General features: G+C 41.9%; 1 protein-coding gene across 6 annotated transcripts in view; it reads right to left on the bottom strand.

The window, feature by feature from the left end:
* The window catches only part of BANP (BTG3 associated nuclear protein), an 85,469-nt gene that overhangs the window by 57,149 nt on the left and 2,710 nt on the right, over window positions 1–25,610 (bottom strand). For 5 of the 6 annotated variants that reach the window (XR_015744999.1, XM_026719845.2, XM_026719846.2 and 2 more), the window contains exons 2-6: window positions 18,621–18,750; window positions 17,425–17,519; window positions 15,566–15,765; window positions 5,432–5,554; window positions 4,642–4,817 (exon numbers count right to left, since the gene is read on the bottom strand). Coding sequence is in view for 5 of the 6 variants with exons in the window: in XM_026719845.2 (XP_026575630.1) it covers window positions 4,642–4,817; window positions 5,432–5,554; window positions 15,566–15,765; window positions 17,425–17,519; window positions 18,621–18,690 (664 nt within the window). In the remaining variant the exon portion in view is untranslated. Of the gene's footprint in view, window positions 1–4,641; window positions 4,818–5,431; window positions 5,555–15,565; window positions 15,766–17,424; window positions 17,520–18,620; window positions 18,751–20,409; window positions 20,529–25,610 lie in introns of those variants that run through there. The other variant, XM_087940763.1, reaches the window with a different exon arrangement.

Below are 25,610 nucleotides of genomic sequence, written 5' to 3'. Positions count from 1 at the left end.
AGGCTCCTTCTGCTGACTGCTGGCTGACTGCAATTCGGCAGTTCGAATCTCACCAGGCTCAAGGTTAATTCAGCCTCCCATCCTTCCCAGGTGGGTAAAATGAGGACCCAGATTGTTGGGGGCAAGAGGCTGACTCTGTAAACTGCTTAGAGGGGGCTGGAAAGCACTGTGAAGTGATATAGAAGTCTAAGTGCTATTGCTATACAGGAGCAATTTTTAAATGACTCCGTTCTCACACAACAATCCCCCGCCCACAGTTAAATTCTTGGTCCCAACCAAAGTAGAACTCCTGCTTCAAACTCTCATTCCTGGTTAAACATCTGAACATTCATGTTCAGCACATTAGAAGACCTTCCCTTGATTGCCCCAACACAGCAAATCCAATTTCTACCATAATACTGGCTGCTGGTTCACTCAGCGTATTATCTTTGGCCAAGACAAGCTGGTTGCTGGGGACTTGGTTGTTTTGGATGGTTAGTTGGTTGGTTTTTACATGATGGAAATGATTTATGATGATGACAGATCTTCAGATGTTATCAAGAAAACAAATCCAAGAAAAATGATCTCAATCTTTGGAAGCTGGGAACCATAAATTATTTTGGCAAACAGTGTCACTCATGGGTTTCTAATCGCATATAAAAAGTTACTCCCAAATGCTCAGAAGGAGACCCATGGCATTCTCGGGACAGTGGAAATCATTTGCAAGAAAATGGCTTTAGGACACATCAGGAAAGTCACACAAGAAGAGGGGAAGTTAAAAAAAAAATTAGGGAAAAATCAGGGGAAAGTTTGTTCGAAGGAGCCCCCTGCCCCCAACCAATCTGTTTCGTGTTCAGGGAACTACTTTTTTTTCATTCACCTGGTGGCCTCTACAGATCATGTAGATAAACATTTGTAAAAGAAAGATAAAGCAGGTGAGCTGCTTCCTTGAGCGCTTAGCTCACAGCCACCTGAGCAGTATTAGAACTTCGCTTTTGCTGATTGAGGAGATATCTTGCGGCTCTATTGCGTCAACCTCTGGTCTCTTTCCCACTTTATCAGCGGGAGTGAATACCACCACGAGCATGAGAAGAGCATTTTTCCTGCTGAAATGAGGGATTAGCTCAAGCATTGTAAATTCTCCACAGATGGGTGTCTCTACATTGCCCAACTTTCAAGCATAGAGGCTTCTATAATGGTTAGGTTTGTCATCCATAGGCCTGGAATCAATCTGAAAGTACAAACTGCAGCGTTTAATTAACTGTCACAGACTGGCCAAGTTTGTTTCTGAGAACACTAATAACTTTTCCTATTTCGTTAACGGTTTTTGTGGATCACGTTTTCTGAAAATTGTTGTTACTAAATCAATCCCCATTCACTCAACTGCATAAATGGAGCCAAGGAATGAACCAAAATTACAGAAGTCGTACAATCTCCATGCCGTGCAGAAAAGGCTATACTCTTTAAAATCCTGAAAGAAGAAATTTGGACTTATTCGACGGAATAAGTGAGTGCTGGAGTTCAAAAACCCTGACATCATGATCTAAAATGGAAGGCAAGGTGGTCTTTGGCATAAATGGACCTGATTTGTCCGTTGTTGTTGCCTTTGTCGGGCACCACAAGAAGGTGATCTTAAGGCCACTGGAAGATTGTGGATTGCCCCATGCTTGAGGAATTCCACAAGCTTGCAGGAAATCAGGTGATTTGGTACAAACAGACATGCCTAACAACTCTGAAAAAGGTGAAGAAAGAGGTCTAACCATTAGCAAAACTCTTAAGTATAAGAAGACATTCAAATTCAATTGAATCAGACCGCCTTTTAAATTTATATCATGACTTTATTAAAAAAAAAATATCCTACTTAAAAGGTACCGCTTTGGACTGATCAATCAGGAAACTATATATTCTCAAGTCTTTTCCTTTGGTTAAGTCCAAAATTTTTATATATACAATAATCCTATTAAAAAGCCAACATCTGTCTGCCTGTAAATGCGCCAACAAATTATGCTGAAAAGGTCAGGCTGCAACGAAGTCTTTTTTTACTACATCAAAAACCACTTCTCTTAAATAAACAGCTGAAAAAAATGACTCAAAATTATTGCCTTTTCTATTATATATACTGGAGCGAAGAGATTTCAACAGTTGTCCAGCACATACACAATTAAACTGCTATTAGGTAATGATTTCACTTTTCAGTGGGAGACAGATAATCCCAGTTACATCTGAATTTTTGCAAACAGAATATACTCTCCCACAAATTCTATATAAGGTTTTATTTATTGCTTTAAAACTCTTACACAATGAAGAATTTGAATTTTTGAATCTACTCTTGCACTTGCATTCTTTAAGAGGGAAATAAAAGTGAGCTAAGCTGAAGGGAAGCCCCTCCCGCGATTTTGCATTAACAGAGGGATACAATCAAGACCAAGTGAGGTACTAATACCACTCTATAAAGCCTTAGTAAGACCACTCCTAGAGTACTGCATCCAGTTTTGGTCATTGCACTATAAAAAGATGTTGAGACTTTAGAAAAAGGACAGAGAAGAACAACCAGGATGATGAGGGGACTGGAGACTAAAACATACAATGAACGGTTGCAGGAACTGGGCCTGGCCAGTCAAGGGAAGAGAAGGACTAGGGGAGACAGGAGAGCAGTCTTCCAATATTTGAGGGGCTGCCACAGAGAGGAGGAGGAAGGGGTGAAGCTATTCTCCAAAGCACCCAAAGGCCAAACAAGGAATAAGGGATCGAAATTGAACAAGAAGAGATTCAACCTGGAAATAAGGAGAAACTTTCTGACAGTGAGAACAATCAACCCATGGAACAGAAGTTGACCTTGGAAGTTGTGGGAGCGCCATCACTTGAGACTTTCAAGGAGAGATTGGACTCCCATCTGTCAGAAATGGTGCAGGGTCTCCCGCTTGGGCGGGGGGTTGGACTAGATGACCTGTAAGGTCCCTTCCAACTATGATTACCTGTTATTTGTTAAATGGCATGAACTTCAACCACACCTCCCCACTTGCTGTCAAGAAACAGAGTCTACCCTGCGACTTTTTACCTTTGATGGCTTGATGGTTCTTGTTCAAAATTATAGTATCTCTTTTCTTCTAACAAATTTAATCAACAATGTCATCTTAACTCTGCATTCTTTCCACAGCTGTCTCTGACCTGCATTAATGTTTAATTCTGAAGTATATATGAATTTAATACGCATCATAAAACGAGGGGATCATGAGGCAAATTCCAAATGGTTGCATTCCAGCAATAGTGATTTTCTGAGATTTGAAGAGCAGGACAGAGGTTGGGAGGGAGGTTGGAAACTGATAAATTGCTGACAAGACTATCGTGTATACAATACATTTTCGATGGGAATTTCCTGTTTTTCTAAAATATTGTTTGGAATTGCCAAAGTAACTGTTTACTTTCAGAAAAGTTCAAGCTCACCAGAAGGGCATAATAAGTTTCAGCAGGCAGTCTGCTGGCATCTTCTGTTGCTTCCTAAAGAAATGCATTCCTTTGCACAGAGCTGGGTTTCCCACACGGAGACCCGGTTGCAGAATCAAATCACAATTTTAAAAGACTTTGTGTCTTTAAAACGAAAACAAAAAACTAAAATGAACATTCTTAATTTGAGGTTCACAAACTGGAAATGGATTCTATTCTAAACCTGACTCCAAGATCTCCAAGATCTATTTAGATCAGTGTTTGTCAACTTTTAAGATCTGTGGGTGTCAACTTCCAGAATTCCCTAGCCAGCGTGGGGAATTCTGGGAGTTGAAGTCCATACACCTTAACATTGCCAAGGTTGGGAAACCTTGATTTTAGATCAACAACAGCAAAGAAAGCCGAGGCCTAGATGTGTCCCCCACCCCATATATATTAAAACATTCTTCAACTGGAGGTCAACTCTAGTGAGCCTTGGACACGATCATGCCGTATTCTGGGTAGCGAGGCAGAAGTGATTTTGCACTCCCTTCTTGTGGGAGGTGTCTATGCCTCCCACTCGACTCTACAGCCATCACCCAAGGTTGAGCTTCCAAGCCCAGACAAAGTTGATGCTAAGACACATGTTGCTTACGAAATCTCCCACTTCGTACCCAACAAAATATGGTATCTGAATAAAATTAAGACATGAGGGATGGCGCCTACCCTGGGGTCTTGGCTGTTCGATTTCAGAAGGGGTTCTGGAAGCCACACCTAAAATGTTTGACCTCTCCATGTAGCCCTAAGGCAGGGGTCCCCAAACTTGACAACTTGAATACTTGTGGATTTCAACTCCAGAATTCCTCAGCCAGAGAAGCACTGGCTGAGGAATTCTGGGAGTTGAAGTCCACAAGTCTTAAAGTGGCCAAAGTTGGAGACCCCTGTCCTAAGGCCTCAGGCTGCAAGTTTGATTTCAGGAGAAAGCAGAGTCCTCTGGCTTAATGTTCTTTCATAACCTCCAAAGCTTTTACTAAAAACTTGGGAAATGATAGGACAAAATCTGAGATGCTAACAACAGATTTTTTGCAACCCAGAAGCAAATCAAGCTATGTATGAGATGCCGAAGAACTGCTTCCTCTTCTGAGGCAAACCAGAGATGGCAGTTTAAAGAGAAGACCTAAGATTGAAAGGGCTTCCACACTGGGACTAGGCCAAAGATTTCAAAGACGATTTACTTACCTTCAGAATTTAACGTAATAAGGGTGACGTTGTTCCCAATATTCTGATTTCCTAGCTGGCCGCTGTTTGAAACCGAGTCGCTGGCTTCAGAGCCACTCTCTCCATCTTCATTGTGGCTATCCTCGTGCCCTGGGACTTTGACCACAATGGTGTTCTGCCTCCGCCCGGGAACAGCACTGAGGGAGGAGGAGGAGGAGGATGTCACGGATTTGTGCCAGGGTCCACATATGGAATCACTTTTTCTCTAGCCCAGATTGCCTGACTTACAGGAGCCCTGGTGGTATAGTTAGAATGCAGCACTGCAGACTAACTCTGCCCACAGCCATAAGTTTGATCCTGACTGGCTCAAACTTGTCTCAACCTTCCCTCCTTCTGAGGTGGGTAAAATAAGGACCCAGATGGTTGGGGGCAAGAGGCTGACTCTGTAAACCACTTAGAGAGGGCTGCAAATCACCATGAAGCTGTATAGAGGTCTAAATGCCATTGCTGTTACAACTTGCAGAATTCCTACTCCCCTGTAGTCCATAAAGACCATCAGGTACCAACTGGCTCAAACCAAGGGAAGGAGCAGCCAGGAGCTACCAGGAGGAATTCTCATGTAAGTAGACATCAACTGATCTTGGGGGCCAAGCCAAATTCAAGCCAGTTTCTGGCTTGGCTCCGACTCTTAACTGAAATTCAGGAAAGCCACTGCATCATTTAGCTGGTTGGAACAAGGGTTAAGCTGACCTTCGTGCAGTTTCCTGTGCATGCAGACAGAAGGAGGGAAGAGACCTCTGCCATTACTAACTTGTTAAGGATATTTTCCAGTGAATCAGCTGCTCGGCTTAACGGCTCTTCCTGCCCCACCATCTTGGCTACAATCGAGTTCTGACGGTCGTTGTTGAGAATTACTGTGGTCTGAGGGACAACACTGCAAAGAGAGTAAACCGGGAGGAGGGGTGAAACCCAGATAAACGAGGTTCAGAAAAGCTCTTTTGCCATCCCTTAAGTCACACCTGGCAGTTTAAGCGAGTTGCTCCGTGGAAAGTGTTACAGGCATGAATTTGTGGAGCGTTTTCCCTCTTTTTGGTCTCAAGGCTGCTTGTGATGTATTAAATGCGAAAGCTTGTAATCCATCATATTCTGAACTCTGTTCCATTTCTGGAACTCATAATTATTTCAAGGAGTTGACTACTTTGGTAGAATTATGTAATGTCCTCTGACCCCTGGCATGATTATTCCATCTCTTTTTGTTTTTTAGCCGGTTCAAGCTATATATGGGGAGAGAGAAAATTTAGTCTACTAATTCCTGAAATCCAAGAGTGACTCAACTTCCTCTGTTGAAAATAGATGGCCTCTTTTTCCACTCGGTGGAGGAGCTCCACTGTGGGAATAAATGAAAATGTTTTCACTATGGCCTGTTGGGCAATCCTGAGTGACCTACTTCATAGGCCGCTCTGAGCTATGCATCTTGGTTTATGGCTGGGTTCATCTATCACTCTAAGCCAAGGTCAAAGACAGTTTAGGATAATCCAATCACAGCGAAGCCAAAACACGTGTGGTTTTAGTTTCAGCAAATACTCATCAAAGGATGCTCAGGCAAGCAAACCCAACTGCAAATGATACTCCCGCAAGAATAAGTTTCTGCCTTCCTTCAAAAAGAGGGTCAGGTTTCATTGTGCATTCTGTTAAGTGGATAGACAAATGCCTTGTTTTAAATTTTTGTGCCAAAAGGCTACTTAAGGACACGTTCATCAGACTTATCTGCTCCGCTTCATTCGCCTCTCCGGTCGCCCTGGTAGGGCTTCAGGTGGCCTTTGCAACCCTCACATTGCCACTTCTTGGGGTGCCCCACGGTTTATCAACCCCCATCCCTCCATCCTGCTCACTTTCCCAGGCTGTCACTATAAAGAACCCCCTGAAGTATTCATTGCAACAAGAAGGGTTTCCACACTATAATTAATGGAAAACTCAGCTTTACTTCTTTCTGTAGTTTCCTTTGAAAAGGAAAGAAAAAAAATTAAATGGAGATTGACATAAAATGGGGAATTCCTCCTCCTCCTCCTCCCTTTCTCTGGACCCTCTGATTGTGAGCCTTGTGGCATTTAATCAACTTAATGAAGAGGGAAGACCTTCCCTTGATGTCCACCATTCATAATTACAGAAGAAACTCAAGGGGGTCTGGACTCCCAAAACGGCAGAGAAGGCGGGTTTTCCCTGCGCTATTTCTTTCCCCAACCCCTGGTTAAGCTGCTGCTTTCTAAAGCGATGCCGCTGAATGCCACAATCTCCTTCTTCAACTCAGCCCGGCAAAAAGCACTCCAAGGGACTGGAGCTACGTGCAGGATGCATTCCCTTAGAGCTCCGTGTGTACGAGCAGAAGTGCCAAGATTCAAGCGACTATGGGAGCTCCATGGACGGATCAGCGTCTCAATGCAGCCATTGACAGACGCGGCACGTGCTGGATTCATTAACAGCTCTACGGGGAAATGATTTCACTCGAAATGGCTCCAGATATTAATACCTGAAGCTCAAGGGGGCGTTGCAGGAGGAGAGATTAGGCAGCAGCTAGGAGGAAAATACACGTGTGTGTGTGTGTGTGTGTGTGTGTGTGTGTGTAAATGTGTATCTGCATGCAACTGGCATGTGTGAGTGTGGATAAGAAGAAGAGCAGGTTAGGATGAGGGATCCAAATCATTTCATCTGCAAAATAGCGAGGACAACTCTTGCTTAGATATGCCTATAACAGATGGACTTGAACTGCCTCTCAGGAATAAATATTAATGGCAGCATAAGGTGATTATTATATTTTTTGCTACCTCAGAGCTAGGATTCCAAGAGGGTCATCCCTAACAAGCCATGCTTAAAACTTGAGGGGCATAACAGAATCCCAGGGTTAGTGTTGTACGTCCAAGCACGGTTAAAAGATAAGCAGCAAGATCCAGAAACCAAGAGAGGGACGAGCCGCCAACCTTCTAAAGCAAAATTTATCAGGGAGTTTCAGACAGCAGGTGCTTTGTGAATCATTTCATCTAATGTCCTTGACAAAAAGCCCTACTATCTGAAGGACATCAAGCAACTATCAGAGTTACCTTGACACTTGGAGGGTCATCTCCTCCTTAGTTCCTGCCTGCACGGCAAGTAGCCATTAGCTCTGGACTCTCCTGTTTTCTTTCTTCAACGCCAGGCAGGATAAGAGCTCAGATTAGCTAAATCATCGCAATATGTGAGGACTGAGGAGGATGCAACCCAGGGAAGCAACTCAAGTTCACGGGTCTCTTTGCAAACCCTATTGTGAAGAAGACATCCCAGCCTCTATTTTGGAACATTTGAATATTTGAATATTTTCTACAAGCAGGCAAAACCTTGTTTGCTAAACAGAAGGATGCAAATCGTTAAGCGGGTTAAAGAGAATTTAGTATCTATCCTGCCTCTCGTCAGAAGGGAAAATCATCATCTGTTGGTTTGAAGATGTCGTAACCAGGATGCTTTTGCTTCAATGGAAACAGACCTGCAGAGAGTGTGAGGTCTTCTTAACGCCCTGTTTTGGTTTTTTAAAGTCCACTAACTATTGGAAGATCACTCTGAGCTAGTGAAGCTCAGCCAACCCACCTTATCTGTGACCCAGAGTTAAAAGGTGAGCACGTTTAAGACAGAACCATTTGTCATTCTTCTGCTGAAAAATACAGAAACTCCTCTTGACTCTGAGATACTAATTGCGCAGACTTTTCAAATTAGTTATATTCCTATGTTTAAACATGGGGAAGAATTCAAAACAAATCAGCGTTTTTAAAATGATTATTTTAATAAAATGATTATTTAAACCCTGAGCAAAGTTATTAATTTCTTAGGGCTTTGGGGATTCCAGTATATTTTTCTTAGGTGTTCATATTTTGGCCTCTCTTTTATTGGGCAGAAAAATCATGTTTATTTTTCACCCATTGATTCCTTCCAGATATGATTTTAACTCATATCCATCACGACTAGCTTTCCAGTTTTTCTTGGCCAATGACCTCTCACTCACCCAGGGGGTGGCCATAAAGAGAGGAGGATTTCTGCCCCCCCGTCAAATGTCCTCTCCTCTTCCCTGAAGTCCTATTAAAAGCTCCAAAGGAGGGGAAGGGCAGGAACAGCCAAATAGACATCTATTCAGAAGAAATCAGCTGACATCTCACCTGCTCCAAGGTAAATGTTCGTAAACACCAGGCAGGTGAATGTTATGGAAAAGCACAATATGGAAAAATTGAGAGAGGAACGCCGACTCTACCGTGGATCAATGGATTATTTATAGACATACTCCACTGGGGGAAAGAGGCAAAGGAGGGGCAGCATCTGGTTTCTAACGAACCTTTGTTCCACTTGTGTAAATATAATCTTACGTGACTTCGCATGAAGAATGTTAACAGATGCCTTTAGTTGAAGAGGATGAAGAATTCTAGCTACGTCTTAAAAGACTATTTAGATGTTTGTAAATCATTTTATACATTAGCACTTCCCGCACAGCACAGTGTTGGGGACGGAGGGTGGAAAGCAATGGCCGGCTCAATTTTTGTGTGTGATAACCAGAGAATATACTTTTCTATTAAACTGGCACAGGAGACAATTTCCCCATGCTGTAAGGATCGCCATAAACCTGCAGGCTTCCAAAAAAGTGAGAATCCTTTGACCAAGAACATTGCTACTGATCTATAAATAGATTTTCTTGCTCTATCCATCTATCTATCTATCTATCTATCTATCTATCTATCTATCTATCTATCTATCTATCTAATCTACCATCTATCATCTATTTATATCTATCTCTATCGTCTATCATTTATCTATATTTATCAATCAATCTACCTATCTATCATCTATCATTACCTATCATCTATCTATCATCTATCATCTATCTATCTGCATCTATTATCTATCACTGTCTATTTATATTTATCTGTCTATCTGCAACTATCTCTCTGCATCTATCTATATATGTATCTGCATCTATCTAGCTATCTACCTGTCTATCTAGCTATCTACCTGTCTATCTAGCTATCTATCTACCTGTCTATCTACCATCTACCTGTAATTTGAAAAACAGGCAAGCAAACAGTGGTATTTATTGAAAGAGCAAAAATACGCTAAGCATGCTTTTAAGAAATAGCCAACTATGTTGCAAAAATTAACAAATTGTGGGGATACATACATTCTCTGCTCTAGTTGTACAAATAATCTTTGTTAAGGGGTGATTTACTGGTTTCAAGAGTAACTTCACCAACCACTATGGAAAACCAGTTTCAATAAAATCTGCCGTGGTTTATTCTTGTTCAGAAGAGGCCATTGAACACGGAAGGATACCCAATGTAGACGTTCATTAAACTGCAGAAGTGTTGATTGCATATCGCAATCAGCCCAGTACAGTAACGGATTTGTGCTGCCTTCGACAATGTTAATTAAATTACTTGCATTAATAAGTTCAATCGTTGCTGATCAGGTTCATCTCTGATCTCCAACTTAAAGGGAGCCAGAGAAAGAGATGGTGTTTTGTATTTGGGGAGATTTTTTGCAAGTAGCAAACATGAAGCCCTTCCATTAACATCTGTCTAAAGCCAGAGGAGAGATCAGCAGCAAAACCCATGGACACTTGCCTGATTGGCCTGTTCCAAAACAATCCTTCGACGGGACTGGTGCCCAATCACCTTTGGCATGTTGAGTTCAACTTAATGCTTTAATCTCTCCCAAATGAACTCAGTGGAATCCAGCACTCAAGATGACTTTTTAATGCTAAATTTCTTTAAAACACACATGCCTTTATACTATAGGCAGGGATCTTCTTCAGCCAAATATTTTGAATAAAGGACAGATGTTGTGTATTCCAGATCATCTGGAAAGCCTCATTAGCAATCATATTTATTTAGCATGGGCAATTCCTCACTGACAGCTGCGTATACACTCACCCCTCCACCTCAATTCTTTCCTGGTAGAATTTACCTAGAATGTAGTCTCTGTTTCTTTAAAACACCACCCTCTGTTATGAGTAGTACTTTACAAGAAAAATAGCGTTGGGATTTTCAACCTGATTTCCACAACTTGCACAATCCTTTCAATGCACAGCATCAAAGACTCTGCTTATATATATAATACTTTTCTGCCCCCTTCTGTCTACTGTGAACCAGACATGGGGATTTAACAGCAGAGCTTCAATTATTTCTTAGGATCTCTAAAACCATAGTAGGGGACCGAAATGAACAACTTTCAAGAATACAATCTAGTAGAATCTCTTCTAATTTCAGACCTAGCCGGAATGGCTGAGGACAAGGAGACAAGGGGCTTAATCTTCAGGGGAAGATGCCCCAAGTGAGAAAAATGGCTTTGCTCATAAGAATGGCTATGGAGATATCATCCAATCATCCAAGCCCAAAAGTGTTTTTTCGAAAGGCAACTGGACTTTGCTCTTTTTCCTTGAAGACGTTTCACTTCTTGGATGAGAAATGAAATGTCTCAGGGAAAAACGAAGTCCAGTTGCCTTTTTGAAAAGCATTTTTGGGATGCTCATAGGAACATTTTAAGCTTCAAAAAGGATGACTTTAGGTCTGCATTGCACAAAATTGACAATGAGAAAGGACTGAATAAATGGACGAGAGGGGGGGAGAGAGAGAGAGAGAGAAAGAAGATGTATATTTAAGGTTACGGTATCATAATCATTTTGACTCATGGAAGGTAGATTCTGAATTACTCGAATGGAATGGAACCCTCTCAACCTACCAAAATGTTGCCTTGTTTCTTGCTCTGAGACCCGAAAGCCTTCCAGATGGCATGCCAGAGACCGATTGCAGAATATCTCCCCTTAATCAAAGCTCAACACACCCAATCAGAGCAAGTTACGCTTCGTTATCACCCAGCTACACCTAGAAAACTCACAGGGACCAGATTGCCACTGCAGCATCTTTGATGGGTGACTGCCTAAGTAAGCACTGAGTAGATAAAATTCTGTAAGTGACTCTCAGGGACACTCAGCTGAACACACATAAGTTATTAACGTCTTTTCATGGCAACTGATGGAACAAGTTTGCCTTATGGGCAGATAAAATCTGAGCAGGAAAGGATGTGCAACTGCCAAACAATTCTCTTAATCAAACAGTCAGGTCTACACTTCTGATGGGCACACAGTGATTTTTTTAGACTCTGTGTCACATCTTAAAATAGAGAATGCTTCCATGTGGCATGAGAACCCGATGCAAAATCAAGCTTCTGAAATTGGTATTGCGGGAAGTGGATTTCAATACCTAGGAAACTAAAGGCAAGTGCACATCCCATAAATCTATGTTCCACCAGGCTAAAATACTCTGGTAGATCGACTAGTGAAATTTAAGACTCCCTGATAGCTCTGCTGGTCTTGTTAGCAGAAATTCTGGAGCTCTGATCTCCTCTGGATCAGGGATCTCCAAACCTAGCATTGTTAAGACATGTGGACTTCAACTGTGATAGGAAAATAAGGTTCTGAAGAGACAGAATGGTAAACTCCTTCTAAGTAGGGAAGAATCCCTCGCAAAACTCCAGTAGGTTGAAGGATGAGGACCTTTTATTAGGTGAACTCCAGCGGCTAAGAAAGCAAACAAGCCTTCATCTTCCTAATATATTCCTCCCTTTGTACCCTCTAGTTCAGGGGGTCCCCAATCCTGGCAACTTTAAAACTTGTGGACTTCAACTTCCAGCTATTCTGGCTGAGGAATTCTGGGAGTTGAAGTCCACCAGTCCTAAAGTTGCCGGGTTTGGAGACCTCTGTTCTATTTTATAAAGGACAGAAGAGATTATTACAGATCAGGTTGGATGTCAACTTTAGCATAGAAATCTGAACTTCTGCTTTTTGCCAAAATACTGAAGACCCCAACTGTTAGTCCTCTTCCTAATATGAAAAATGTAAAAATTAATCCGAGGAAGCAACATTTCTTCTCTTGTTTATCATCCACTTACGGATTATCAGTAAGCTGGAATACCCAGAAAAATCCGTCAGAAGAAAGATGACCCTGCGTAGGAAGCGGTGCGTCCATGGAACATCTGCCTAGGCTTGGACTGCGTTGGTGGGCCACTTTATTGAAAGATTGCTTAGGAAATACAAATCTGTCAGGCAGAGAAGCCTGATTTCACTGTTTTTGCACCGTGGCCCAAAAAGCTGGACCAGAATTCCCAGGACATTAGTCTGGATGCCACAGTGCATTTTCTAGCCCACTGTGATGGCTACATCTGATGTCATGCTGAAGTGAAAAGACCACATTCTTGCCAGTTTCCATGCTGGAAGGAACTTTCAGCATATTTTCTTGAAGACTAAGATAATTTTAGAGCCAGACTCCTATGAAATTAAAGACAGTCAGGGCCAGAAAAATTTATGGGGAGAACAGGCAGAACGAAGGAGGAGGAACAAAGGCGAAATAAACTAGAGCTCAAAATTTAATGCATACTTTTTTTTAAAAAAAGACCACATATGTATTATTTAAGAGCAGCATTAACCCTTGTAAAGGCTGCCACAAATGTGAGCATGCCTTTCAGATGCTACAAAATCCTCTGCTGATTTTGCTGCGAAGTAACAAGGTTTATTCTTATTTGTTTTCATCTCAATGTATCAATTTAGCAATACAAATAAATCGATCACATTTGTGCCTTCAGACTCAAAGGATGCAACGCTGACTAGTCAGGCAGAGAGAATATATGGGAGCATACATGCACATGTGGTTTATTTTTAATAATCTCCGCTTTTTACTCAAACCTCACACTTTCTGCGTTTTGTTTTCTTGGAGAAAATAAGTTCCTTCCAGCTGCAAACATGTGGCCTTATACCAGGAGTTTCCAAACTTGACAACTTTAAGACATGTGGACTTCAACTCCCAGCATTCCCCAGCTGGAGAATCCCCTGCCGGCTGGGGAATTCTGGGAGTTGGAAGTCCACAAATCTTAAATTTGCCAAGTTTGAGACCCCTGCCTTACACTGTGCTTACTCACTTCTTCATCCTCCTTTTCCTCCATGAATGCTGAAGGATCATCCTACCCTCACGCCCTGTGCAAATGAACTAAGCCAGATGAATTAAAGACAGACATTTCTCTATCAAGGATCTCCAAACACAATGTATAGTTACCATTTCAAAACTTTAAAGCACCAATGTCTTTATGCCCTATGAGGTGGGAAATCCAGACATTCTGAGAAAAGGATTGGAAGCAGCTTTCACAGACCATGTGTCTTTGCGGCACGCCACAGGGAGGAGAGTATGTCATATAGTGACAAAAACACATATCCAGGAATTTTTCAGCAGTCCAGCCATTTCCAGCTATTTCTCTCCTTTTCTGAATGGTGATGATCAAGAAGTAATAGTAAAAATAAAATATATATTTTGCAGTCATGCACTACAGACTGGCAAAAAAATGGATGATGCTTTTGAGATGTGGCTTCTATCTATTTCTCTACAGCGAAGTTGAGTTGCTATCTAAAAAGAATAACACCTTAGAAGATAAAATCCCTAATCAGTTTATTTACCACAGGGCAAAGCAATTTAGAATGGAATATAAATCTAAAGAAAGGCTCTTAAAAATAACACACACACACACACACACACCCCCTCCCAAATCTTAGCATTGTTTTAAAGAGCATGTACTTCTATTTTCTCCTCTGGGAATTTTTATTTACAATAAAACTCTTGTTATTACGTTAATGATAAATGATGATCCCATGAAATAACACAGCTGTTAATGGCAACACAAAACCAGAATACACGTCATTATTTATAATACATAGCTCATCTCACAAAACTGTTCTGTGCACCTGGGGGAAAAGCATTTTTCACAAAAATATTTCCCTTGGTGAGACACTAACAGCTTCAGAATACCCATCAACACTTCATTAGGCAAAATTCAGCCCTTAGGCACAGACTACATCCATCAAAGACGCAATCAACTCTAATGACTAAAATCTGTGATAACACTCACTGGACATATTTTGTTCTCTTTCCAATGAACGTCCAATGAACATCCAATATCAAAACATATTTTCAGCAACCCACCAAAGACAAAAGCGAGGTAGAGTTTTAAACAGACACCCCATAGGAAGAGTTGGCATAAAAATAACCACTTTTAATGAGTGTATCATCATGCTGATATTAACATACCCTGCCACCTGCTTTCCATGAAGTTAAAGAGAAGGGTGTGTATTTTTAGCTGGGTTTGGCTGTTTGGCTTTGGTTTTGTATGTGCGAACCCAGCCATCTTTTTTTTAAAAATCCATGGTTAAAACCAAGATTTAGCACTCTAAGTGAACCCGTCTTAAAGATTATCTACAATAAAGAAACTGAAATTCCAAGTATTTTGCTCTAAGGGAAACAAATCCCTCCGTATAGGAAACTGTCGTAATTCTCATTTCAACCTTTTTTTAAAATGTGAAAATCAGTGAGGATTTTCAAAAGAGAAGAGTCAAATATGAATATATTCAGTTTTTCCGTGTTGGATACTCATGGTTAATTATGAGGTTGTTTCCAAAATCAAACATGCTTAAACTCTAAGAAGGCTGCCTTTTTTATTCCCAAAGCCAAAACAAAATTCTTGGGAGGGCCACGCCCTAAATCTAAACAGGCAAGGCAGCTACACCGGCTTATCCACAACAGGGGTCTCCAACCTTGACTGGCTGGGGAATTCTGGGAGTTGAAGTCCTTCAAGGCTTAAAGTTGCCAAGGTTGGAGGCCCCAATCTACAAGGCCCTGTAGAAACAGGCCAACCCAAGCAAGAGCTTCAAGCCCACCATCCCAAGGTAAAGAGATGTGTTTAGTTAGTCACAGAGCAAAGAGCATCATTTTTTTCTGCCTTCAAGGAAAAAAAAAACCACGTTTTTCATTCTAAGCTGCATGTCACGTTCCTGCCAGTTAGCCCCAATCCGTGCTGACTAGGGAACAGCAGGCGCACGCAGTGACACACGGAGACTTACCATCTCACTTTGTTGCATGTCTGGGTGGCCCCTAGCGGGGATCCTGCCACCATGGGCACCTGGATGGGGCTATGTTGCTTGTTCATGACAAGGTCCAGCTTCTCTTCCAGAGACTTGCAGGTCGCATCCAGGGCCAGGAGCTTGGCTTCGATGCTATCCAGCCGCAGGCATATCGTTTGGTTGATGGAATACAGGAAGGACTGGGGGAGAGAAGGCGCAGGGTGAGCTGGGTGAGCTGGGAAGCTGTGCTTTATGCTTGCGTTTACACGGGCACCTGCAAAGGGCGCCAAGGAACAGTGAAAGCACGCCTGTCCCCAGAGCCTGCCTGGGATTAAAAACAACCCTTTTGATGGGCTATCCAAGGGTTAAAAGGCTCGCCTACATTCTGGGAAGAGAGTCTCTGAAGCTACGGTGGCCCCAAGTCAAGAATCTGGTGGCATCCTTTCCAACAAACACATTTGATTCAAGGGAACGAAGCCCACATTGCTCCAGCTTGACTATTATTTCAGCTGTCATCCTGGGCCTATCTTCCCTTCAAATGATCATTACCTGCTCAAGGGTTTTGCTTTGGGTATTTCTGGAAACAGAGCGGAAGAGGAGGGATAGTAAATAGGCCTTAAGTTCTAAGTGCCCCTAGATAATTGTGAGCCCTTTTAAAAAAAGCATTCCACTCAAAAACACGAGTTGATGATTTAGGACAAAAGACAGATTTTGCTTTGATTCATACCTGGGTTTCTGGGTTTTTGAGACTGGGTTTTTTTTAAAATACGTCTTGTACACCCTCTGGTGGACATGATTAAAATAATAAAACAAACTGAGCTCAAGCGACCTACAAACTCTGAAGATGAAACACACAACTTCAGAAAACATCTAGCTGTATTTTTAGGCTATTTTTCATTATAAGTCAGCAATCTCTAAACTTAAACCGAAACTTTGTCTAATCTTCCTAGTGGAAATTTTGCAGAACATTGAAAATTCACGTTCAGTATATTGCTCGCTTATTATTTTATTCATCCTGCTTTTAATTAAAAAAACTGTCAACACAGCCTTAAGCTTTGTTGTTTGATACAATCAAAATTTATTTCTAATTCATAGGAAAGATCATATGACCGCAGGGGGGAGTCGGCCACAAAACTTGGAATCTGGATTGTGAGTATCTTTTTTTCAGGTCCATTATCACTTCAAAATGTCATAAGTCAAGGACTAGCTGCACAAGAGAAGAGGCTTCAGATCTTTCCATGATAAAAGTCTACCTCAAATCTTCAGGATGCTTGGCCAACATTAAACGTGCTCCTCCAAATGTCCTCAAGGACACTCAGTGAGCATGAAGGTTTAAATCAGTGGTTGTCAATCAGTGGTTGCCAACCGGTGGACCCACTGGCCCCAACCCTTCGGCCAAGCGCAAACCTTGAGTAAAGCCACGCGAGCTGGAAGTAGAAGGTAAGACCAACAACAGGGGAGGGAAATCCACCCCAGGGGGACTTGCTGACGTTGGGAAAGTCGGTCCCATATTCCAGAGCTGCAGTAGTCACAGGACTGGCCCTCTGGTCATCCAGGAGCAGCTACTCCAATCCATGGCAGGCCGGTGCATCCGGGTGGAGGAGCAGCTGCTCCGGGATGACCAAAGGGCCAGTCCTGGGACTCCTGCACCTCTGGAATAGGGGGCCGACTTCCGCACCAACGTCAGAAAGGCACCGTCAGTCAAAATTCATATTAGTGTTCCAGGATTTAAAATTATGAGTTTGGAGGTCCCTGAGGTCCAAAAGGTTGGCGACCCCTAGTTTAAATGACCTTAAACCGTCAATAAACATAGCTATTATTAGCTGCACTGTGCAAATGAGTATGTACACGGCTACAACCTTAATTGAAGGGTCCTGACAATTGATTTCTATCCGCTGCCGTTTCAAAGGAGGGTCTACATCTTCATCGGTCACTTCATGGTTTTCCAAGACAACTGCAAGCCCAAAAATAAGAACAAGCAAACCGTTTTCAGTAGTTTCATCAAAGGCCCTTGGTTATTAAATGGAAAGGAAGAGCAACAAAGTGGATGGAGACAAGCGTTCTAGAAGCTGTCCGTGCTGGGAAATTCTTCTCCCAAAATTTGTTTTCACAGCTAGGTTTGTCTATTAGTTAGAGAAGTGTTTCACAACGGTAGGCAACTTTAAGACATGGACTTCAACTCCCAGAATTCTCTAGCTAGCTTGCTGGGGAATTTGGGGAGTTGAAGTCCACGTGCCTTAAAGTTGCCATGGTTGAAAAACACTGACGTGGGGGATTTCAGCAGTGGATCATCAGCCAGATGTTGGAGATTTTAATTTCCTTGGTAGCCACCCACCAGACAAAGAAGAGAATCAGTTCAACACATCTGGGCAAATCCAGATTGGGGAAAGCTTCCTTAAATAGGTCTGATCCAATGGGGCAGTCTTTTTTGTTTACTTCAACTCATCTTCATGCTCCCTTCTATTCCTAGTGAAGGCCAATGCTATGGGTTCCATCGCCTTGTTTCTGTCTCAAAACAAAGTTAGAAGTAAAATACCAGATTTCCAGGACAGCTGGAAAACTGGAGGCAGTGAAGAAAGCTAAGTGAGAGGTTGCCACACTTCTGTTTTACTCGGTGTCACAAAAAAAGAATTTCCGTAACGTGACATCTTTAATTTTCTATGCAACACATACCACTGAAATTTGTCTGAAATGGTATAGGGTTTCCTGCCTTAGCAGGGGGTTGGACATTCTATTCTATTCTATTCTATTCTATTCTATTCTATTCTATTCTATTTCATTCCATTATTCATTCCAATATCCAAGCTATTCTATTCTATTCTATTCTATTCTATTCTATTCTATTCTATTCTATTCTATTCATTCCAATATAACTTTTCTATTCTATTCTATTCATTCCATTATTCATTCCAATATAGCTGTTCTGTTCTGTTCTGTTCTATTCTATTCTATTCTATTCTATTCTATTCTATTCTATTCTATATCACGAAACACCCAAATTGGCTGGCTGGGTTCTTTGTGCCTCCCTTACCTTTATGCCTCAGCAATAACATACCTGGATGATCTGGGTTCAAGTCTTCCACAGCTATTTGAACTACATCCGCTAAATCCTGTTCTGTCATCATTCAGAAACAGGGGCGTGGGGCTGAACTGAAGGAGATCTGTCAGTTCATATAACGCTGATTCTGCAAAACATCAAAAATGGTGGCCCCATGAGAACGACAGTATACCCCACCTGCCACCCAGCACATAGGAGTATTTTGACAAAAGAAGTATACAAACGAGCATTTTTGACAAAAAGAAATGTCCATTTGATCTTCAAAGCATAGGGGGATTCCCCCACCCCCACCCCCATTGGTTCATGACAGCAGTGGCAGGCAGACAACAGCATTCCTGGAGTGGCTGCTCAGACTGACCCAAAAACTCCCCGAAAATTCCCCAATTCCACTTGTGCAATGAAGGAAGAGACAGTCTGTTTTGCCCTCAATTTATTGTGAGTGCTGACTCCTATGCCTATCATATTGACACTAAATACCATTGTACAACTGCAACTACCTTCAAACACAGTCCTAAGAGATGAACAAGCGAAAGCAGATTTCTTCCAATGCTTGTTTGCTCTTTTAACTATCAGCGCATTAAAGAACTCTCAACCATTGTTTTAGTATCACAGTGTAAATCCATGCATGTCTAGTCAGAAGTTAATTTTGACAAAATCCAGTAGCTTAAGTTACAGTTTTGAAAAGCAAAACATGTTCTTCTGTCTTAGAAGTATTTATTACTGGTGAAACATAGCATAAACCAACGTATCCAATATTTTGTTTGTTATTCTTAGGATTGTTTTAGTCCAAGTTCCCCTGGTTATCCTGTTTTTGTGTTTGAAATCTGCCGGAGTTCTCAGTATTGCAGCACTGATATTATTTGCGGGGGGAAGAGATTTCTAGAGTGGTTATTCCTTTTTCACTCCTTCGCGTTGCAATCTCCTGGGTTATATTATATGATCTGCTCCAGAATCTGACACTTAGCCGAAAGCAAATTTAGGTGACGACGATGCAATTCAACCTATCTAGAAGACAAAGGGCTGGAGAAGGCGGTTCAAGATGGACCGAAACGTAGAAGAGATGGCAGTGACTGCACCCATATTACACAATTACTAAACGTCCTAAAGTGCTTTTTAAAGGGACAAGTAGACTTTGTTTTTCTTTGAAGAAATTTTGCTTCTCATCCAAGAAAATTCTCCAGTTTGGACTGAAGAAGCTTTTTGGATGAGAAGCTTAAATGTCTTCAAGGAAAAACAAAAAAAGCCCAGTTGTCTCTTAAAAAAAAAGAGCTTTGAGACAACCGTGACCTGAATGACTGAGAATCTTCCTATAGACATTTACCAAAATGCCCTCCTTCTCAGCTGGAGACCACGGTCATCATGTCTTTGGGAGAAAGTTTTTCAGGACTAAAATCAACATACCAAAATTCAGCTTGGGGGTCACGTTGAGACTTTTTCCTCATTAGATTAAGGTCAGTGCAGCCAAGATGAAGTGGTTTTAGCCACCCCTGATTTCATGAGAGTTAAGCACCCTAAAATGAATAGTGCTCAGCGGTGGTACTTAGGTTTGGATTGCACTATGGTCTCCTCTTTTTAGCGTTTTAATTCATGCTTAATCCACTTAATCCACTTGTTTACTGTACTCACGAAAAAGTCTTCATAGTAAAACAGATTAAGAAATCTATATGGACACATTTACGAATTTATGCTGAACGGACTTGGAAATGATTCAGTTTGAACGAAACCAGCAAGGTTAGATTCCACTTTATACCCAAAATATCTTTTTAACAGTGTTCTTCTGGGGTACCTGCAAAGGACCGTTGCCAGTTTTATCAAGGGAAATTTCCAGGTTCCCAAACTGACTTTAGATGACCACAGGAAGTCACATCTAAACTTCTCCCAGATATGAAAAGTGGAATGGGACAGAAACGGTGGGGATACAATGACAGACTGATTGGGGGGGGTTTTTCCCCCTCTGATATCTGGAGCGAAATCCTGTTGACGAGAAAAATCTTATTTGTCTCTGAAAGGCCAGTGCATAATGAAACACTTCGATTGAACAAAAGCCAACTGAAGCCAGCCATTCTCTCTCTCTCTCTCTCTCTCTCTCTCTCTCTCTCTCTCTTGTGAGATGCAGTTAGAACATGCAGGTGAAGAGTGGATTTCAACCCCCAGAATTCCCTAGCCGGCACGGCAACTTTAAGAGTTGTAGATTTCAACTCCGAGAATTGAAGTCCGCATGCTGGCTGGGGAATTCCAGGAACTGAAGTCCGCAAGCCCTAACGTTGCCAAGGTTGGAGACCCCCGATCGATGGCATTGCTTTGAGTTTCCCAGCCAGCCAAAGCAACAGCTGTTCATTGGGGAGGAAAGTTGGGGGGGTTAGAAAAAAACCCTTCCTGAATTCTTCCCAATGAGGACACCGCAAGATATGGAGTTATTTAGTCAGGAGGATCTGCCGCCAGGAAAGATTCATTTGAAATTCGGATCACTGTGAAAGGATTAGGAGCGCATCTACGCCGTGGCAAGAGGCCCAAGTGATCTGGCAGGAGACTGGGGGCATGTGGTTGCCATGTCTCTCCTTTTGGCAAATTAACCTTGCCATTTCTCAGAAGTCCTGGGCCAGGGCCAGCCTGCACATAATAAAACAGCTGTGCGCGGATTACAGTTTCATCATGTCCCGAGCTGCAAATGCGGTGGGGAGTTCGGCTGAGGCTGAAGGGAAAGAATCTTTCGATCCATAAATTAGGAACGGGACCCGGCCAACCCGGCCTTTTCATCTCGGCTTGGCTCAAAGGGGGATCAGAATCACGCACAGATTCTATTAGCACAGGTAGTCCTCGATTTACAGCCAGAGCTTGAGCCCGAGATTTCTGTGGCTAAGCGAGATGTTTGTTAAGGGAGTTCTGCTCCCTTTTATGACATTCCTCGGCCGCAGTTGTTAAGCAAATCCGGCTTCCTCATTGACTCTGCTCGTCAGAAGGGCGTAAAGGGGGACACTGCAACCGTCATTAAATGGGAACCAGTTGCCAAGCGTCTGAATTTTGATCACGTGACAAATGGCAATGGTCTTAAGTGCAAAAAACCAGTTGTGAGTCACTTTTTTCAGGGCTCTTGTAAGATTGAATGGTCACTGTTGTAAGTCAAGGATTACCTATATTACTTATCTGTTTTCAAATTAAGGTGCTGGGGGAGCTGGGTTTTACCACACCATTCTACAGGTCAAGGAAGTGAGTGCAAGGACACACTTTTGACCCAGAACTGACAATTTTTGGCATTAAATGTGACCCTATACACAGGCACACACACACAAACAGCCCTACTAGGTAGACCAGGCCAAGAAGTCAACTCCACAGGAGGGCTAGAACTATTTTATTGCAATTGGCTAAAATAACAAAACCCTGGAGATCGGATTGTGTTGCACCTCCCTCCTCTTTCTTACACTCTTGTGAATTAGAGAAGCGTCTGCCCGAATCGCTTCCAAATATTTTATTTATTTGTTGTGGACTTAAAATATGTCATATCCCCACCCCACCCCCGTTGCCCTGGCTATAATACCTCCTGCATCTCTCCTCCAGCCAGGTCATTTTCCTTATTCTATGCATAAAGTATATTGCTGTTCACAATGTTCTGATCAATTTCGTACATCATGCAAAGCCATACTTTAATCACAGCAGGCTACCTAAATCAAACTGGGGAGATTCGCAATTCCTGCTAAGTTGTAAAACTGGTATTTAAAAAGCACAACCCCTGGTTTGTGCAACGCATGAATTTATATCCCACTTGGGCATAGTGCAAAGGATGAACCCAGCTATCATGCCTATTAAACCAGATCTGCTTCCAGGGGCTGTATCAATGTTCATTCCAAGTATTTTTTGCAGAGAATAATAATTGGAAAAATAAATCTCAACAGCCTCTTGGCACTGGAAAATAAGTAGGGTTGGGCCCAGCTGGCATTTGGATGGGTAACCATCAAGAGATCCCAGAATACTAAATGGAGAAGCCCCAAACTGCCAGAATTAGACAATGGCAAAATGTCATAGATGTGTCCATGAAATAAAAAATCAGCTCAAACAAAGTTCATTATCATGCCAACCTAACTAGGTTTTTTTTTACTAAAATCCAGAAAATCTGCTTCCTCCTTCAGTTCAATCTTTTCCATCTGGCAGGTGCATTTTGAACTTTTTTTTTCAAATTGCTTATGTCCTTATTCTAATAGCACTTGCTTAGAACATAAGAACCCTGCCCAAACAAATGAGCCATCCAGAACCTAGGTGCTAAAGTAGGTCTATCGTGGGTCCCTTGCAGGAAGCTCTTAAACAGAACAATTGCTCACTCTTGTAAAGAAGCCTTCAGAAGTTCCTACCCTGCTGGGACCTAACCCAGAAGGAATGATCCTTCTTCTCCAATCTAACCCAGGGGTCTCCAACCATGGCAACTTTAAGACTTGTGAACTCCAACTCCCATGCCGGCTGAGGAATTCTGGGACTTGAAGTCTACAAGCCTTAAAGCTGCCAAGGTTGGAGACCCCTGATCTAACCCAATAGCTAGCTGCTTTCCCTGTTGAATAATTGAAACTTCTCAAGAACTTGATGCTTGACGTATTCAAGTTTTTCCCTGCCAGCCTTCTTGCTCAATTATATCCAAATTCTAGTTGGCAAAATTACTGGATGATTATTAACATAAACTTTCCTCTGTTGTCTGCAGAAAACGATACACAGGGGATAGACTGCTTATGGGGCGATTCCACATAGCTCAGGACTGCCAAGAATCTTAACTTCCCCATGAATGGAAGGTTATCTGGACAACTTCTCCATATGCCCACTCTGATCTGGAGCAACAGACAAGATAACTTTGATGCAAAACAGAATGAAAACCAGAACTTCGTTTGCTAGTCAAGCATGCTTGCTCCATTTATTAAATTATGAAAACTATTCAAGAAAATCACGTTTCTTCTTTTTCATGATAGGATTATTATTATTATTATTATTATTATTATTATTATTATTATTATTATTTATTATGTTTTGCACTGGTTGATCCATTTCAGTTCAGTTTGATAAGCATGTGGATCGTAAGCCACTAGGTTTTTCTTCCTGAAAATGAGGACTTTGTTCCGAAGTGACAAAAAGAGCTGATGAAAATGAGGAGAAGGAAGGCTATACATTTACCAAGCTCCTTGGCTTTTGTTTCAAGAAAACCATAAATCATTTCAGTTGCATTTAGGTGTGTCCGAAGACGAACAACAAATGCACAAGAGCTTATTTGTAAGCCATCAATTACCCATTCCTTCCAGGTTTGCCAGTTTCTGAATCATATTAGAACAACATAAAGTAGAATAAGTTGAAAATAACACCCACTGATGGCAATGGAACCAAGGCTTAGTTCAAAGTTCTGAATGTGATTTTACAGAAACGGTCCAATCTTACGCAAATGGACACAAATTCTGCCACTTCACCTATTTTGTAGGACTGAAACGATTGCTTATATTTTAACTTCAGCGAAGTTTTGGCAAAAGGACATCTTAACCTGGAAAAAAAACCTCAGGGATTTGAATAGAATTGTAATTAAATAAACTAGAAGGTTTCTAATGCACCTTCCTCCGAGCAGAGCCCTTGATGTGTGGAGTCCAGAATTTCCAGCCAGTGCAGGACGTTTAGGAGAAAAAGCCAGAAACAAAATCTGTTAAACAGCAGGCACAATAAATCTGCCCATTGTTTTTGCAGGAAATACAGGAAAGTTTAAAAACCGTGTCTTCTCTTAAGTTTCCATCTTTTACGAGAAGGAGTAAAACCACAACTGGCAAGAAATCCCAAGTATCGGTTTGCTGAGGTACTAAAGGACATTAACTTTTCTTCCATTTCTTCAAAGCGTGGATTCCTAAATCTCTGGTGATGGTAGCTTGGATTCTGACGTGATTTTCCATTCCCATGTCACTCTAATTTAGTCGGAAAAGCCCTCTCCTTTGAAGAACGGGTCAGCCAAAATGTTCAGAAGATAATAAAGTGGAACAAAGTTCGACATCATAATCCAGCCATCAAGGCATGAAAGCTTCCTTGGCTGCTCCAAAGTAAAAACGCAGTAAAGCTGGGCTAATTGGACAGAGGTACCTGTCAGGACGCACGCCCTTTCCCAGTATTGAAAAAGAACATTTATTTAAGTGGATTAAAGTAAGTCTCTTCAGAAGCGCATTTTGCATGTTTCTCACACCACAGATATTTACTGCATTACATAAATCTATAAATCCTTCTCCTCCAGTTTTAAAAGAAATAATTGAACCAGAAACAAACCCAGTGCAAACAGGAATCAGATCAATCTGGAGAAAATAGTTTCTTCCTGCCTCATTTGTATTATTTTGGGCAGCAAATGTTCTCCAACTCTTCCATCTTATAGAACCATCCTGGGCCCCAAATGCATCTCTCGATTCCAGCAGCTTCCAAGGTTCGTTTACAAACTCCGCGAGATTGGTTTTAACTAAAACCTGAGCTTGGATCCCGTCTTCCGACCCACTGGAACTTTTAATCATCCGATCCAAGCTCATTGATCCTGAACCAATTATATCGCATCTAACGCTGATTAATAAGAGTTGCTTTTTAAAAACAACAACAACAGGCTATTAGTAAGGAAAGTTCAAGGGGAGAATCTAGAGCGTGGTCTCCAGCGATGGCACTTCCACAACTTCCGAGGGCAACCTGTTCCATTGGTTGATTGACCAACAGAATGGTCTTCTATTCCCCTCAAACTGGCCAACTTTGCGTGCGAGGAAAGATGCTGACATGTCACAAAAGTCACACTTAGATTCTGCACCACTACCTGAGCAGTTCAGGCCAGAGATATTGGGGTGGGTGGGGGGAGTAGCAGAGAATGCGGGCACCTGACTTGCCTGGAATTCTTTGCAACCCATTTCAAGAAATCCAGTCAGTCGTCGATTACAGCCTACCTTTGTCCATCTGATTTTACTGACATCCTTAAAACCAATTAGGCAGAATAGCTCCGAGTCTAAATATTTA

The sequence above is a fragment of the Pseudonaja textilis genome, chromosome 11 (genome assembly GCF_049901715.1).
Source record: "Pseudonaja textilis isolate UNSWEBS1 chromosome 11, rPseTex1.2, whole genome shotgun sequence".
In the NCBI taxonomy this organism is placed as follows: Eukaryota; Metazoa; Chordata; class Lepidosauria; order Squamata; family Elapidae; genus Pseudonaja; species Pseudonaja textilis.
This window is presented reverse-complemented; position numbering and strand designations above follow the sequence as displayed.